The sequence below is a fragment of the Bombus affinis genome, chromosome 10 (genome assembly GCF_024516045.1).
Source record: "Bombus affinis isolate iyBomAffi1 chromosome 10, iyBomAffi1.2, whole genome shotgun sequence".
NCBI lineage: Eukaryota > Metazoa > Arthropoda > Insecta > Hymenoptera > Apidae > Bombus > Bombus affinis.
In genome coordinates this window covers 335,278-352,396 of record NC_066353.1, presented here as the reverse complement: position 1 = coordinate 352,396, position 17,119 = coordinate 335,278, and the positions used below count along the sequence as shown (strand labels likewise).

Here is a 17,119-nt window from a genome sequence, read left to right as displayed (position 1 = left end):
CTGATACTTTATTAGTTTCGAAGAAGATATAGGTTAATGCAGATATGTATAAATTTTTAACGAAGATCTGTTAACAAACTGCAAAGTTTTGTGTTCTGAAACGTTTTTCGACAGAATGTTGATATCTTACGTACCAGTTTTTAAGATATATGTACGAGGAAGACGCGGAAGCTTGTGGTCAGATTCGATAACCGAATTCAAACTGTTAAATAATGGCTGAAAAGCATTTTGGCGCGATATATCACCATCTTTAGTCAAATCATGACATTAAAATTACAAAATTTTAAACAATATTTGGATTATGTTTACACCGATCTTTTTCCTTAAATAACTTCAAAAATCAGATTCTGTTACTGTGATACAATAAATTTTTGTTATTAATATTTTTTGTATCATCATATTTTACGCTTACTATTATAAATGATATTTTACTTTGATATTTAAAACTTTTGTTCCAATTTAATTTAATATAAATGATACAATTTTTATGATTAGATTTTTTTGAAAATAGAAAATCATTTTCTATTTTGATCTATTATGGTGGATATCATGTATTACTTTCCCTTATTATCAATGTTATTCTGTCAAGTAATTTTAAAAGAAGAGAATGAAACATAACCTAGAAAGTATTACATGATTATGAGATAGGAAGTATATATAACAAGCTATATCTATGATGTTCTCCACTTTCTTATCTCTGTGTAAGACATGATAAAATGAGGTATAAAAACATGAAATGAATTGTTAAAAATTCATGTATAGTTAGTGGAAATAATTAGATGAATGTACGAATATCAAATGTAATTAGGAAGATAATAAAATGGAGCAAAATGTAATAATAATAAATGCTCAAAATGGACAAATAAGAAGGAAAGAAGTAAAACCTTGGTTCAATGAACAAAATATATACATAAATCAAAGTCAACCATTATTCCATCAGTTATCTTATAACAAATATCAAAACAACATAACTAAAAAATGAATAGATAAACTTTGTATGTACATGTCCTTATGTAAATTAATTTTAGTTTATTTTATTGAAGATTTTTATTATTGCAAATCTAGAAAATTTTTTAGATAATACATCTACAAATATTCAGTGGTGAAAGGATACATCTATTATGAGTTTAGTTCGAATACCTGTTTATCAATATGATGTAATACCTTCAACAAATAACTCATTCAGAAGTATTAAATAACAATATTTATTGTGCAATTTATTTTCTTATGCAATAACTTTATGAACTCCTACTTCTGTTACCCTATTAGATCTACCACTAAACATTGAATTATTCAACTCATTGCGACAAACAGAATTAGATGTAGAAGATTATGTACTGCCTAAACAGGTGAAACAATCGAAAACTTTAAAAGAATATAGAAAACATTTAAAACGTACAAAACATCCTGAGCTATGGAAAGTGAATATAAAAAAAAATGCTAGACTAAGAAGCGAAGAATATACTGGGATTGAAGGTAAATCGACTCAATTCTAGAGAGGCTTTAAGCATAAAGAAAGATGAAATTCATATCAAAAGCCTGTAATTCGCAAGGAAAATAGTACCAGCAAAAACCATGGGAACTTTTTGAAAATGCTGCATGTATTACGCTGACAAAATAAACGAAGCTGCTCGGAAGGAGCTGCATAATGTTTTTTTGGAAAACGTGTAATTGGGAACAACGGAAACAATGCATCGCGTTGTCGGTCAAGGAATCTCCAAAACAACGAATTCGTTGTCGAGAAAACGTCAAATCGAAGCATCGTAAACAAATTACCTTTACTTATTTGCTTCTATTAAAAGAAGAATTTATTACCATATGTAAATGCACGTTCCTTAACACATTTACGTTATCCGAAAAATTTGTGCGTCATGTTATGGCTAAAAAAGGAAAGTTTCCTAGTGGAATTATGAAACCAGACCATAGAGGACACCATATATAAAAAAAACGAAAAAAGTGAAAATGTTAAGGACAGGGTACGCAAATATACCAAATCGTCTCCGATAGAAAAATCAACAGGTCCGATGGATTATACAGGAAAGAAATATCTAGATTCTAAGCTAAGTATAACTGCTATGCATAAACTTTATGTAATGAAGTGAAAAAAAGATGGTATTCCAGAAAGCGACATAGTTAAAAAAAGCTGTTATAGAGAAATGTTAATGTCAGAATTTAATCTTGGTTTTAAACATGTGAAGTTTAAAGTGAACGTTTGACTACCAAATATTATTAGCCACTAAATTAGAATAAATAATGAATTTCTATACTTATCTGTGTAGAATAAAATTTTGAGACTATTTTTAAATATTCATAAATATTTTATATTTTAGGGTTAGCGTGTCCTTTTAATATTATTAGTACAAAGAATAACATATTGTATATAAATATATTAAAGAATATTATAAACTGTTAATAATAGTGTTTAAAATTTTAATGTTTATTTTAGCATCTCAATATCCAAAATAATATTTAATATGTTATTTTTAAAATAATATATAAAATGATATAATTTTATAATTTGTATTATAATATCAAAAGTTATATTTTGTATCATACTTTCTGTAGTATTCATAACATATGTCACTACAAAATTTCATTCAAGTAGAAAACGTTTGCATTCTTATTTCATTTATGCTAAAAGGATAAGCGTAAAAATGTTATTAAATACAAGACATATTTATATACATTTTTATACACTTCCATTACAAAATATGCTACTATGAAAAAATAACAGATCTACTACTTTCAAGCGCTTGGCTTTAAACATACAACAATAATTTTAATATTTACCAATTTAAAAGAATTATGTACAAAATATACAAAGTATTTTTTAAAAATTACGTTACATATTTGTTACAAAACGCGACGACGATGAAACTACAAATGAAAATGTACTTACTAAATTGCAAAATATTATTACTATGATTTACTTTCTTTTCTACGACATTAAGGATTACTACAATACTTTCCTTGTTTCTTACTTTCTTCATGAACTACATCTCTTTCTTTACCGTTCAATAAATCTAATCTTTCTCTAAAAGTGAACTAACTTCTTTACATCTCTTCGTTGCTGCTTCAACTGCTCCAATTATAGCTGATCTCAATCCATGTTGTTCTAAATAATGTATTCCAGTTATGGTAGATCCTAATTAAAATGCAAACAAATAATTAGTAAATAAGAAATGCACAAAGCCTATTAGAAAATACATTATATAATATTAAACATATGCATGATTTCTCCAAACCTGCTGGTGACGCTACATCATCTTTAAGTTGTCCTGGATGTATTTTCGTATCTCGAACCATAGTACCAGCACCAAGAACTGTTTGTGCAGCTAGCTTATACGCGACTGGTCTCATAAGACCCATTTTTACGCCTCCATCGGCCAAAGCTTCTATCATCATATATACCTACATTTATAAAAAATATATTTCTATATTCGTCTTCTGCTATAAACATTAATATAAATGTTTGGAAATATATCAGGATTTTGTTACATACATAAGCAGGTCCTGAACCCGCTAGAGCTGTAACGGGATCAATTAAATTTTCAGATACTTCTTCGCATAAACCCACAGAGGAAAATAATTTTTCTGCTATTTCGGCTTCTTTATCGCCGGCATGTTTTCCACGAGCGTAAACCGTAGCACCACAACCTACAATGGCTGGTGTATTGGGCATTACTCTGATTACCGGTGTTCCATCTGGCACAGCCTAGCGTTAAAATTAAAGTTGCAAATTAAAAATTTTTAAATAATAAAATGAGCAAAATCAAACTAAAAGAATGAAAAAGATAAAAATTGATCTTTATTCAACTTATTAATATTATTAAAAGTTTGGCAATGAGAAAAAATAAACTTTACCTTTTCTAACGACGCTAATGGAATACCCATAGCAATAGAAAGTAGAAGTTTTCTGTAATTTTTTAAATCCGGGAGGACCATCGGAACAACTTGTGGTTTTACTGATAAAATCAAAACGTCCCCATAATCAACAACAGGTGCATTTGAAAATACAGTATTTGATCCAATTTCCTGGAATCGCAAATTAATTAAGCTATTAATAATGTAGAATGCAAATCAAAATGCTTTAAATAACTAATGATGCTTAATACCAACACATCAATAAATGCGAAAGATTAGATATAAACTAAACTGTATGATCATAATGTAATTTATAACATTATCGAAAAGCAAAGATAAAACAGTACAATATTGGAAAATTTTCCTACACGCGATAATTATTACTTATACATTAACAAATGAAGATAAATTAGTAAATAAGCTATTGAATATTAAGATAGACTATCTTTAAATTGCAAATTACCAATATTCTAATTATAATTACTAATCAAGTTCTAAATGCTAATCGTCAATAGAGTTTTAGTAAACTTGACAACAACATACTCCAAAAAAGATTATTACATCATTGCGTGTAGGTAATTCGTAAACAGATTTACGTTTCCATTATCTATTTATCGAGCAAATAAAAAATATTTGATGTTTTTTCCATCAAACTGATAAAGCTAATAATCAGATAATTATCTTTTATTATCATTATCTATACATCTTAGAATGCAATGATAATAAATTGCTGCGATAAAAAATTATTATTTTCACCTTAAACGCGTCTATACTGCCCATGTCATTCGGGAGACAACTGGCCAGCATCATTTCACCTTTGCTCAACCCTAAAATTTACACAAATGGTTATATAAGATTATATTTGAGGTCATTTTAATATTTATATATTCATATGTAACATATAAATTATTCTATGTACAAGAACTTATATAAATAGTTTCCTTACCAGCTCGAATGAAACCTTTGGCCAAAGCCTGAGCCATTTTACCGCCTCCTAGGAATCCAATCTTCAACATTTTTGTGTCGATATTCAATGCGATCTTTTTTTCCTTTTCCTCACCGTCGGCAAGAAGATGATCACTCACTGCACAGAACAAAATTTTTCAGTAGTAAAACGCAATGTTGTGAAAATACGTTACAATTTACATTTATAATTGTCATTTACACGCTCATATAAAAAAATCAATTAGAGTATTAAGGTTCAAAATCGAAATTTTTGTTTGATCAAAAAGGCTGTCTTTTTTATTCAAAGAAGAGTATGATAGATATGGAATAATTAAAACTACGAATTGAAAAGTGTCGCATCTGAAGTCGGAGTTTCTAATTTGCGCAATGCAAAGATTAATACCGTTCGATCGCGATATTTACAAGCAAATCGGTACGCTTCTGATTCTCGTTTCTCGCCCCATCTTTCTCAGTACATAGATGATTTCAGTAGTTTTTTTCTATGTAATCATGAACGAGATAAGGTCCTGTGTACGCAATACATTTACGTTCATTACTCATATGCGACGAACGTAACGTGGGTAATAAACTTCTTGAAATGCTTCTAAAATGTGGTTTCACTGGTAAATTGTTGGATATTTCCATTCACCTTTCACAGAAAAATTACAAAATGCTATAATTTGTCCTTCTATTGCGATTTAGGACAGCTAAAGGTTTCCTATAAATCTCTCTTACATTTTGGTAAACGAGCAACGTATTACATAAATGCCACACAAATTACTTTTCATGAGATGCATTACAGTGTAAATAAAATAGTACAAGTTATATTTCGCTTTGTACCAGCGACATTAATTATTTAGTAAGTAAGATGAGTAGACACTGAAAGTACATTAATTGATATATTAAGAAGTAAATTAATCTCAAAATATGTTAACTGATGGAATTATGGATGGAATCGAATATTAACACTAGGTAATGCAAAATGATCAGCAATGTCATCCTATATTTATTGAGTAACTACTGAAATGATCTAAAATTATTATTTAATGTTAATGTTAATTTATAAACTTCGATATTCGAGATTTGTCGCATTAGACACATATAGCATATTAAATTACAGAATTATTTCAACTAGCGATGTTAGTAATTTTATCAGCAATAATAAATGACGATAATAATGATCGAATAAGTTTAAAGAAATTTTATATAAAATTCATAATTTTTAAGTTGCAAAATATCTTTGAGCAAAAAAGATAACTTACTAAATCATTATTTGCTTTAAGCAATACTTATGATCATACTTTCTTTAGATTTCTAGTCAGATTTCTGAAGTCGATATAGTCGAGTGCCGTTACGTGCACGCACATTACGAAATTTAACTTGATTTCATATATGTATGTATTTTTAAAATTCATCCTCATCTTTCGAAAAAGTCATTCATCCTCATCTTTCGAAAAAGTCAATCATGATACACTTGCCATTCCGAAACTGTATTAATCAATCAATTGTTTACGTTACTTCTTTATGCTAAATGAATTTATAAAAGTTGTTTATTCTTTGAGAATTGAATATTAATCGTACATCTGAATAAGAAATTCATGAAATGTAGAGTTAATCAGTTTCATTTTTGAAAAATTCACAACCGCGAACAAAACATTCACAGTTCCAAGATATATTTAAATATCTCTCTCTCTCTCTCTCTCTCCCTCCCTCTCTCTCTCTCCCTCTCCCTCTCCCTCTCTCTCTCTCTCTCTCTCTCCCTCTTCCTCTCTCTCTCTCTCTCCCTCTCTCTCTCTCTCACCCCCTCTCCCTCTCTCTCTCTCTCTTCCTTCCTCCAAACTATTGTTTAATTTTTTTGCTTAGAACAAACATAATTAATTAAACAGATAATAGCCAAAGTACTTATAATTTGATCTCCCATGAAATTTAAACTTGTATATACAGCATACTAAAATTTTAAAATCACCTAATCATAAGGTTTTAACATTTTACAGAGTGATAAAACAACTGATGGAAACATTTCTCCGACTATTTTGAGCGGTTTATTTTCGCTCATATTTCAGTTTAAGTTTAACCACGTCGCATTCGTACTGCATACGAACGTGACGATCATATGATACAAACAATATCACGTGCGGAAGGATTTAGCGATTGATTAAGCGAACTCACGTTTCGCATTGTTATCGCGGATCATTTGATAATATTGCAATCTAAATTGGATGGAAATAATATTAGTGTCCCGGTTACTCACCATTTCGGGCGTTTAGGCGTCGACGAACTCGTCGTCCTAATCTTAGAAACTCCATTGTTTTCAATCCGGTAGTCATTTCCCTTCTTTTCTTTCCTTTTTTTCACTGACGAGCTTAAAAAGTAATTACTAGATGCAAGATGTTGTTGAAATTAAATGTATGGCGCCACGATAAGCTGCAAGCAAACATAATTGTTGATAAACCTCAAATTTTTGTTTACATCGGAAATTTCTCGAATGCAATACGCATAAATATGTTTTTTATGACTTGGAAGTACGTAATTAATAGACTAGGCGAATATTTCTTTGTTTACAGAAAATTGCAATGTGTGCATATAACATGTAGGAATGTACACATTACCTAAAGCATTTATTATAATATTTAAAAGATGAAATATCTATTTAAATTTTACTTCTTTAGTTGTATTTATAAAAATTTGCACAAATATCTGCACAAATAATATATTTATATTATTATTATATAAATATAAAATAATAATTAGTAATCAAAACTTCAAACAAATAAAACACGAATATACTATGAAAGTTAAGCATTTTTTTTATATTTAATCAGTTTAAAGCAATTTAAATTTTAAGCTAATTAATACGTTCTAAGGTAATTGCTTTTTTGATGCATAACATACGATTAAATTAGCAACGCTAATAAAATATAATAATCTATTTTGTGAACATGCAAGTGTAACTATGCATGAAAATATCTGAACGGATGCAAATGTAAATTCTTAAATAATTATCGTATCAAGTGTATAAAATATTTATGACGATTCCAAAAATAGATGATACCATATTAAACAAATATTAACATACAATGAAATACAACGTCACTATATAAAAAAAATGCCAAAAATCGTGTACGTGCGAAGAGACACGTAGCGCGTACAACTGCGCAAAAAATTAGGTGTATCTATTCCTATTCAGGAATTAATTGTAATATTCCATTAATTTTTATCTTTCTTTAAAAATATAATTGTTAGAATTATTTAAATTGTTTTATATATTATATAAAAAGATACTTAACTGATTTACATTTCGTAGAAAATGCTCCGTTATAATCTTCTGATGTAATGATATCTTACTGTTACCGGCAATATGATTGTCCTGTTTGTAGTTGTGTACAATGTTTAATATAGATCCTGTCTCTTCCGTGCCTTATATACCAGCATCGAACATCGTGAGAAACTGACTAACAATTATTGTTCATCAGACACGGAAAACTACCTATTCGGTCGTGGCCAATCAGAATCCAAATATAATTGTGTTACCCCTTATCTGACAGTGTCTTTCCAACTTAAATGGATAGAACCTCGAATTATCTACAGTCAGGTATGGCGCCATCCTCACGTCAAAATTTGCTAAAAGATCTCTATATCAATGAAATTTCTCTCCTAATGAATCTTACTGACGTCAATTTCCGTATAAATTTTGTACTGAGATTTATTTTCAAATAATGTAACATAATGTTAATGTAACAGTAATGTAATGTAATAATAATAATATATGTAGCTACATATATATAAATTCGATTTGTCAAATTGAGTTATCGCGAATTATCATTTTTAATGAGTCTAACAAAACCTAATTAATTAACGACGAGCTATCTTTTAGATTCCTTAAGTGCTATAAATATTGACGAAGCAAATATGTACTTACATGTATTGTACAACCGCGATTTACAAGTTAGAAAATCCTCTAAGCAGACATTCCACTGATGGCACATAGATGTCAGTGGCAACACGAATGCAATTTCGCGATCATGCGTAAATAGTCACGTCATAACGCAAAATCGATTTGTTATATAAAATAGACAAATATATGTGTTTAGAACACATTTTCTTGCCTAAACAGTATTGTATAAGTAATTAGTAAAGTTTAATACTCTGTCGGTCACTTGTAATTGTCTGAAACTTCATCAACAACCTTATGTTTATTTTGCACTGTAACATTTTGTGGTTATGTTTACATTTTTGTACGAAATTATCTATTATTTATCGAAATTTGACGTTAATCATTAGTAACCGACAGGGCAATCTTATAAGCAGGTATAAATCATTCGAATTGAAAGGGGGACTTTCTTTAGTATATTTTAAATGCAATACTGCCTCGGTGACTGGAATTCTGCCTTATTCACTAACCACCACTATCCCCACAATTTTTTTTTATATTTCTCCGTGAAAGAAACTGGCATATGTTTCTTCCATTTTCTTTATACCAGAACTTGACATTTAACAGTTTTTATAAATTATCGACTTTAGATTCTTAGCCGCCGAATATTATTCTCTCGCTCTGTTTCTCTATTCATTTCATGTAAAGGAAAAACTTTTGATACAAACTCTTCCTTAATAATTGCCTAAAAATTGCAACTGGCGAACAGTTAACAATACCACATAGTACTTATTCTAGTTTAAAGTAAATCATTTCATAACAACTAAAATTCTAGTTCGATATTCTTTTTGTTTTTCATCAATTGTTTAAAAATTGCAGAGCAGAATAGTTCTTATAACCCTAATTTTATAGTCCTACATTTGAAACAAAAAAATACAAAAATTTTCAAGATTTTAGACGATAAAATCTGCATATATCGATAGATATGTTATATTGAAATGTATCTTGTGTTTTAATACAAAGTTGTAATATTTTCTGTAAGAAATTATAAAAGTTATGCCTACTGATTTTTCCACAAAATTATTTCTTCGCATCGTAGCCTTGTACCATTTTACATTAAGTAGGTTTATGATAACTGTGAGCCGGAACTGTAGTTTAGAAAGTCATTGTGCATTATGCTGTAACATAGTTTATTTTCAAAGTATGAATCTTAAAATGTTATATTATGATTATCTTTTAAATTCCTCATATTAAATAAATTTTTTAAAGTTCTAATACCATTCGATAATGTATTTACCTCACATAGCTATAATGATCTGTACAATTTTTTACGCGAAATTCTTGCATTAACGGTTATATAACCGATCAATAAATTTTCAATTATAAGTAATTTTTTTCAATTAATATGTATAATTCAGTAAATAATTAGTTGACTCACAGTGACAGGTATAACCATTTAAAGTTGATCGCAGAGCAAGTTTTGTTTTTACATTTTACACCATCGCAGTCCACCGGCTCAGTAGCTGACGAGCGGTCAGCGAGTCCGCACGCATTGACTACTTCGCTGAGTGTTTCTCTTTGATTTACAAAACACCCGAGTATTACTCTGTCTCTACACTTGAAAACACATTTATTTAATCATCATTAAAAATATCTTTAACGGATAAATAGATCTCCTTCGCCAATTCGTGATTTGATCAACTTCTTTTCACGTTATGTAATTATCATATCGTATAAAACCCAAAAGAATGAATTCATCAAAGTGTTTGACGATATCAAAATAGCTGTAGTTGTACTGTGTGACAGAAGAAGTGTCATCTATAGCTTTCCTTTATGCGACGTTCCTTGTTCAAATCTTCGTTTTCTAACCAGTAATTGGACTTAGTGCGAAATTATTAGTTATCAAAAAATGCCAGCACAACTGAGCAAATTCATCGACGTACAGTGTAAGGAATACTCGCATCATTGGACTAATTCCTGCGTGGCTGCAGCAGCCGGTCTTGGCATAGATGCTATCCCACAATGTCTAAAGTTATATGCTACCGTTTATATAGTATGTTTATCTATTCTTTTTTTTTTCATTTTTCCCAAATTGTTTGTTCCTTATCTTCGATATACTGATTACCCTTTATCTAGATATAAGACAGTTCTATCGTTACTTTTTTTTGTGAAAAATAACGGTAAGTGTTATTTTTAAAAAACACGTGTGTACGCTTACTGTAACAGAGCAATTATTCAAATCGTAATCCATGATAAAGAGTAATAAATAGAATTTCATTCTGCCTTTTATAAGACTTATTGACATATTTGCTTCATCAACTGATGAATGATTTTCAAATTTCTACACTGCGCAATTTTCTCTTTGCATTTAAAAAGATCCTTTGTAACTAATATTTGTATATTAATTATCCTAATTGAACGAACAAAATTATGAGAATCATCGACATTCAATCTCTACCGTGGTTGATATATTTTTTAGGCTGCACTTTTAATGAAAGGAAAGATACCATCTAAAGAAGATATTAAAAAAACGATATTGGGTCTTTTACAATCAACAGCTTTCCTCTCATGGAGCGGTTTCTCGTATTCCGCATTTATTTGCATTTTAAGGTTTGAATAAATTATTTTTCTAATTTATAATTCATATTATGTACATAAAAAAGAACACATGCTAAGGAAGAATATTATATAAGAAAAAGATTTTGTTAAGTTTTAAAAATGAATAAATTGCAAGTAAAATTTGTTTAGTTGATTTTATATAATTTGTTACTTTTTAAATTACTACTATAATTATGGCATTAATTTAATTTAACAATGCTTCTTAATTATGTAGCACACATTGTACTTACTTAAAAACTATACATTTCAGACGAATACTTGGAAACTTCAATTTTCTGACTGTATCATTTCTTCCATCCTTCTTATCTAGTCTAACAGCTATTGTTATTGAGAGACCATCAAGACGTCCTTTATTAAGTTTATATGTAGCTAATCTTGTGAGTGAATTAATTCTATGTTTCATCTTGTCAAGATAATATTATGTTTTTGTAAAGATTTATACAAATTTATAAAAATCATAATTTTTAAACATAATTTTTATATATAATTAATTACAAAATCCTTTACTAGGCAACAGAAACATTATTTAGAATGGGCATAGCAAGGGGTCATTATACTCCTATTCCTCAAGGTGGAACATATATTTTTGCTACAAGCATAACATTATTACTTTATTTTTATCGTTCTAGACCAAATAAAGAACCTTCCATGTATAGAATATTTAGGTACTTATTTATTCAGTACTTTTACTTGTGACAATTGCAAACAATTTTTACTTAACTAAGAAATTTTTATTAGAATTCTTGTTGGAAAATATGAGGAGTGTGGTTACCTTGTAGAAAAAAAGAATTTGCATTGTGATACACAAATATGCTCTGCTGATGAAGGTAGTGCTAGTGGAAGTTCAATAGAAAAGCATGGTGTAAATAAAAAATCTCATAAAAAAAATCTTAATATATTTATGAAATCCCTTAAAATATATAGGAAAATTATAGAAAGATTAAAACTTCAAAGAAAACATAGTTCCTGTCCACATCCTTTTAGTTGTGCTCATTATATACTAAAGGTATATACATCCATTTGTATATAATGAATAAATACAAAAGATTAAATAAACATTGTGAAATATATAGTACTGATTGTCATTTTTATTTATAGGGTGGCATGGAAGTATTTAGTTATGCTCTAAGTGCTCAATTAGTGATTAAATTGTTCTTTGGCATGAAGAAATTACTTACGAAACCACCTTTGATAAAATCAATGATTTTCAAAAAGAACAATCTAAATTTGCCTATATTTTTAGGTGGTTTTGCGGGTCTTTATAGGGTATTATTATATTTTTATTATAAATAGTCATTCTAGTTTTATGTGCACCTTCATAATAATTTTCAAAACTATTTTAGCTAGTATCCTGTTTGTTGAGAAGATTCTTAGAAAAAGATTCTCCTTACTACGCAATTCCTGCTGGATTTATTGGTGGTTTAACATTTATGTTTTATAGTAATAATACAGTAGCTCTATATTTTATGTGGAAAGCATTGCAGGTATTTTTGTAAATATTTTCCTGATTTTACAATTTAGTATTTTTACTATATATTAAAATTTATACTTGCCTTTTTCATTTAGTTGTCATGGAATGATCTTGCAGAAAAAAATGTAGTACCTGAAATAAAGTGGTTTGTAATCTTTTTATACTGCTTTTGTACAGCAATACTCTTCCATGCAGCAATCCTTGAGCCACAGCTCTTGAGATCTTCTTATTGGAAATTTTTATATGCTGTATCTGGTGGAAGGTACTAAATATTATAATCATTTTACCAATTCAAATTTTTAACATATATTATATTATACCTTTTATTCTTCTGTGTAATTTCAGAATAGCAGCAATGTCTCGAGTATCATTAGACGCATTTGGTTTGGAATCAACTAAACATCTTGCAGATGTACTCAGAAAAACTAATACTACTGATAAGAAAACTTTTGCTTTTTAATTGAAAAAAAAAAAGAATGGGAAAAGAAGGAACTATATTGATCGTTGTTATTATTTAAGTAAAGTATTGGGGAACTAACGAGAGAATTCAAGATGTTTGTTTCTGCATAAAAAAATATAAAAGAAGTCGCAACAGTATATACGCTGTTGAGTACACGTGCACTCAAGTAAAGGTCGTGGACACCCGAGCCCAAGAGACACCATGAAGTAAGGGGAATGCTTCTTACCTAAAAAAAGGGGGAACGGGGAACGTATACTGTGCATCAGTACTGTTTGGATTGTTCAGTAGTCTGTAGAGATCTTTCTCCACTTCATTTTTGTATCGTTATGTGAAATTTCAGTTGACATCACATTATGCACAAAAAGTATACGTTATTAAATATGATTCCGTTCCGTGAAAATATGTTGATATTTCTTTTATATTATTAACGCGTACAAGAGAGCAAAGTCTCGTGCAAGAGGCTTCATCCATGAACTGTATTGCCGTAGGCGGAGTCAATTCTATTCCCCTTCCCTCATAGTACCCCTTAAATGCTAGAAATGATATTTCGGTATACGTGTACTTGATAAATATTCATATCGACTTCTTTAAAACAGGAGACAGTAAAATGCTTTTATGCGAATACGTAACAGATATAATAGGCAATGATTTTATAAAAAGCTGTGTTCTAAAAGTTAAGATTGAACATTTATTAGGTACCTTTGCACTTGTATAGTCCATGGCGATATGGAAGTACCGTGAGGCAAGGGGAATGTCTTGACTCCGCCTACAGTGCATATATTCTCTCATCGATATGGAATGGGAAACGCTCCCCTGACCCCATAATACACCGAGAATATCCATCACTGTGCTCGAGTGCACGCGTACCGAACGAATACACATCCAATCTATATTTTGATGTGACATTACTGTCATTACCCGTTTCACATATACGATTAATTTCAAGACATTTTGCATACATCGAAAGTATAAATTGATGAAAATATATATATTAATGAAATAGTTACCAAAGAAACAAGCATACATATATAATAAACTTTTGTATTGCTAAAATTTTACAATATTCATGTACAATTCCAGAATTAGATTCATTCAATTATATTTAAAATGATTATTCGATAATGTTATAAAAATTTACTATATCATAGATATTTGTTCATTCTTGTTCAATACATCTGTGATGTTAATATAGTTCGTTTAATTTAAAAATTTTGTATATTTATATAATATATGTCTATGTGTATAGGAAATGTGAAATTATTATTTTATGAATAAGCTGTTACAAAATAATGTAGATATTCTTCTAAGAATGTACAAAGATCTTTTTCATATACCTAAAATTACATACAACGTTTGTGATATCGAAATTTTACAAATAATAAAAAAATTTTGTATTGATCATTTTGATAGAAATGGGTAATTTATTTATTAACTTACAGAAGAACATTATTGAATTTTTTTCTCGCGAACATGCCAATATTGAATAAAATATTTGAAATATACAAGACTACAATGTACTATTTTCGTTTTTTAACAGTTTCCAGTGCTTTATTCATTATAATATCTGCATTTCTTCGTTCCTGTTTTCGTTTCAAACGTTTCTTTTGTCTCAAAACATTGTTCCAATTAATTTGACCTTGCATTTTTAAGTTTTCCCTATCTATATTCCCAGGAACAATTTCAGATTCTAAAACTGAAACATCATATTTCTGTACTACGATATTGGGTGGGTTTATAAATTCCAGTGTATCATTTTGCCATGGAAGCAAACCAATTGGACATTTTGCCCAATTATAGGTCGCTGAAAGAAATTTTGGAGTTATTTTGTTAACGTTTTGGAAAATGAAAGTAGATACGTAACTTCATATACTTACCAACTGCAAAGTTCCAATTATTTCGAATTTCTTGACCAGCTAAAAATTGAGGTATTTTATCTACCACCTTATTTTGTTCTTTATTTATGTCTAGTAAACATTCACTATTTTTAAGATCATTTAGAGTAAAAATTTGTTCGTATTCAGGAAAATTTGTATCATTCTTATCAAGTGGTACCATTGCATAAGCATTCATTAAATTCAACAGTAACTGTTTGCTTTCATTATCTATTTTTGGATGTATTAATTCTAAGATAGGTACAATGAATTTAAGCGAAAATTCATTTATGTTTAATATAAGCTTTGAAATAAATTTCATATCAGTTAAGCATGGCAGCACTGTATCTGACAAATTAAACCATAATACGCATTTCAAGTGTGGATAAGTACGATCTGTCTCTTCTTTGACTTTAAGTTCAAAAACTTTTGGTGGTAAATTTTTTTGTATTTTTTCTAACTGATATTCTAAAACTCGAGATATGTCATGTGCGCTGTCTAATTTCAAAAAACTATATGATATAGAACTTATCCATAAAGAAGCTAACAATTTCCTTTCTTTATTTACTTCTTCATTTTTTATTAATTCGAGTAATTTTATAATTAACACTTCCATTAGATCTTTTTCATATAATAGAAATATTATATCTTTCCAAAACTTTAACATGTCTAATGGCAAAACATCTTTCTCCAATTTATTTTCAATACTTTCACTTTGAGTAAAAATTGATAACATATTTTTGCTTGGTAAAAATACTTCCGAACTGAGCAATGTATTACAAACTATATCCTTTTTATCCGGTATAGACTTTTTACTAAGATACCTAGATATTTCAGATAAAAGAACAATTCTTGCAGTTTCTAATGTGTACTTTTTATCATTTTTTATATCATCACTGGCAGCCTCTATGTAGTTATCTTTATTATTTTCTATATTTCCACTATTTTTTTGTAATAAAGAGATAGCATATGAACGCAGATCTTGTAATGTTTCCCTACCAATAAAATCAATTTATTGATATAAATTCTGTATTATTGTAATCAAAATGATTAAAGGTTATACATACTTCAATTGAGGATCTGGAACATTTGATACTAGATGATAGCCAACATGAATATACAAACTTACAGAAGTCCAGAGTTCAATTAAATCATCAAAATCCTGTACTTCTTCACTCTTCTGGACTTCTTTCATAGATTCTTCAGTAATCAAACACTCTTCCATTCTTTTAGCTTCAGCTGCCCAATATTCTTCCTTTAAATATATCATGTAAAAAACATCTTTTTCCTTTAATATTATAGTTGATATAGAAATATACATACATGTAACCATGCTAGTAATATATTTACAGCTATTCTCAATACACCAATGGATGGAACTTCATAACCATGAGCAGTATCATGTCTTAGATTCACTATCCACTCTGGAATATTAAGCTGCTTTGCTATTTGAAATAAGGATGTTTGCTTTGTGTGTCCTATGTTAGATATATGATTTAAAATTCTCATTATTGTAGTTGAATACATCAGACATAAGTCATTTTCATAGATAATTGGCAACTCGCCATTGTTAATTTTAGGGGTCCATTCACGGTCTCTAACACACACTTGCATAATTGAAAGAGTACAGTCAATGCCTATTGGCAATTTTGGTATTCTAAAACACTATTAATTAATACCACTTATATCATAATATTTTATTAAACGTTTGATATTTGATTACCTTGCTTGCCATGCAAGTAGCATTTCATAACCTTTGGTCTGTTCATTGATATCATTGGAATATATCTGCTTGTGCACTTGGTGCCATTCTGCGCTGTAGAATGTAAATGTAATCTTTAATCGAATATCTTAGGACATAAAACTCTTCAGTAATTTTGATACTTACAGAGAAAACCATGGTACTTGTTTTACATCTTCTTGTCTCATGGAGAGCGCCATAGTTGACCACGTGTGATGCCAAACTTTAAGTCGTTATCATAAAGACGAATGAACGTGCTTTAACATGTATATATATG

The 17,119-nt window shown here is 29.2% G+C and overlaps 3 protein-coding genes and 1 pseudogene across 13 annotated transcripts; 2 read left to right on the top strand and 2 right to left on the bottom strand.

The window, feature by feature from the left end:
• The first annotated feature begins 183 nt into the window (after positions 1 to 183).
• LOC126921226 (uncharacterized) lies at positions 184 to 2,406 on the top strand (annotated as a pseudogene).
• A 249-nt stretch (positions 2,407 to 2,655) lies between these two features.
• LOC126921216 (pyrroline-5-carboxylate reductase 2-like) lies at positions 2,656 to 9,552 on the bottom strand. Of its 6 annotated transcripts, XM_050732572.1 has the most exons (9): positions 8,297 to 8,430; positions 8,097 to 8,176; positions 7,061 to 7,233; positions 4,811 to 4,948; positions 4,621 to 4,691; positions 3,865 to 4,035; positions 3,503 to 3,715; positions 3,246 to 3,411; positions 2,656 to 3,145 (listed from the first exon to the last, which is right to left on the bottom strand). In XM_050732572.1, the coding sequence occupies exons 3-9, from the start codon at positions 7,134 to 7,136 to the stop codon at positions 3,024 to 3,026; spliced, it is 957 nt and encodes a 318-aa protein (XP_050588529.1). In that variant the 5' UTR covers positions 7,137 to 7,233; positions 8,097 to 8,176; positions 8,297 to 8,430; the 3' UTR covers positions 2,656 to 3,023. The 6 variants fall into 6 exon arrangements, with proteins under 6 accessions (XP_050588529.1, XP_050588530.1, XP_050588528.1 ...); XM_050732573.1 differs by lacking the exons at positions 8,097 to 8,176; positions 8,297 to 8,430 and adding an exon at positions 8,729 to 9,552; XM_050732571.1 differs by lacking the exon at positions 8,297 to 8,430 and having other exon boundaries at positions 8,097 to 8,226.
• On the top strand, positions 8,261 to 14,631 carry LOC126921210 (transmembrane protein 135-like). 4 transcript variants are annotated; one of them, XM_050732564.1, is made up of 9 exons: positions 8,261 to 8,401; positions 11,160 to 11,290; positions 11,550 to 11,676; positions 11,810 to 11,964; positions 12,038 to 12,305; positions 12,398 to 12,565; positions 12,643 to 12,783; positions 12,866 to 13,032; positions 13,116 to 14,631. In XM_050732564.1, exons 2-9 carry the CDS (start codon positions 11,172 to 11,174, stop codon positions 13,228 to 13,230), a joined length of 1,260 nt encoding a protein of 419 aa, XP_050588521.1. In that variant the 5' UTR covers positions 8,261 to 8,401; positions 11,160 to 11,171; the 3' UTR covers positions 13,231 to 14,631. The 4 variants fall into 4 exon arrangements, with proteins under 4 accessions (XP_050588521.1, XP_050588522.1, XP_050588518.1 ...); XM_050732565.1 differs by lacking the exon at positions 8,261 to 8,401 and adding an exon at positions 9,802 to 10,626; XM_050732561.1 differs by lacking the exon at positions 8,261 to 8,401 and adding an exon at positions 9,802 to 10,733.
• Positions 14,256 to 17,098, bottom strand: LOC126921204 (uncharacterized). 3 transcript variants are annotated; one of them, XR_007712261.1, is made up of 7 exons: positions 16,990 to 17,098; positions 16,825 to 16,917; positions 16,425 to 16,758; positions 16,169 to 16,356; positions 15,105 to 16,096; positions 14,668 to 15,031; positions 14,256 to 14,564 (listed from the first exon to the last, which is right to left on the bottom strand). XR_007712261.1 is itself a non-coding variant. In XM_050732540.1 (6 exons), the coding sequence occupies exons 2-6, from the start codon at positions 16,834 to 16,836 to the stop codon at positions 14,748 to 14,750; spliced, it is 1,818 nt and encodes a 605-aa protein (XP_050588497.1). In that variant the 5' UTR covers positions 16,837 to 16,917; positions 16,990 to 17,098; the 3' UTR covers positions 14,256 to 14,747. The 3 variants fall into 3 exon arrangements, 2 of the variants coding, with proteins under 2 accessions (XP_050588497.1, XP_050588496.1); XM_050732540.1 differs by having other exon boundaries at positions 14,256 to 15,031; positions 16,425 to 16,766; XM_050732539.1 differs by having other exon boundaries at positions 14,256 to 15,031.
• Between the last annotated feature and the right edge of the window lie 21 nt (positions 17,099 to 17,119).

Excerpts from the sequence above, each read along its gene's own strand:
- LOC126921216 (XM_050732573.1), bottom strand. The coding sequence starts at position 7,136 with ATGACTACCGGATTGAAAACAATGGAGTTTCTAAGATTAGGACGACGA. Across the intron at positions 4,692-4,810 it reads CAAAGGTTTCATTCGAGCTG|GGTTGAGCAAAGGTGAAATG; the intron begins GTAAGGAAACTA and ends TGTAAATTTTAG. Across the intron at positions 3,716-3,864 it reads CATTAGCGTCGTTAGAAAAG|GCTGTGCCAGATGGAACACC; the intron begins GTAAAGTTTATT and ends TTTTAACGCTAG.
- LOC126921210 (XM_050732561.1), top strand. The coding sequence starts at position 10,590 with ATGCCAGCACAACTGAGCAAATTCATCGACGTACAGTGTAAGGAATAC. Across the intron at positions 11,965-12,037 it reads TCCATGTATAGAATATTTAG|AATTCTTGTTGGAAAATATG; the intron begins GTACTTATTTAT and ends AATTTTTATTAG. Across the intron at positions 13,033-13,115 it reads TATGCTGTATCTGGTGGAAG|AATAGCAGCAATGTCTCGAG; the intron begins GTACTAAATATT and ends GTGTAATTTCAG.
- LOC126921204 (XM_050732539.1), bottom strand. The coding sequence starts at position 17,042 with ATGGCGCTCTCCATGAGACAAGAAGATGTAAAACAAGTACCATGGTTT. Across the intron at positions 16,918-16,989 it reads CAAGTACCATGGTTTTCTCT|CGCAGAATGGCACCAAGTGC; the intron begins GTAAGTATCAAA and ends TACATTCTACAG. Across the intron at positions 16,097-16,168 it reads GTTCCAGATCCTCAATTGAA|GGAAACATTACAAGATCTGC; the intron begins GTATGTATAACC and ends TTTTATTGGTAG.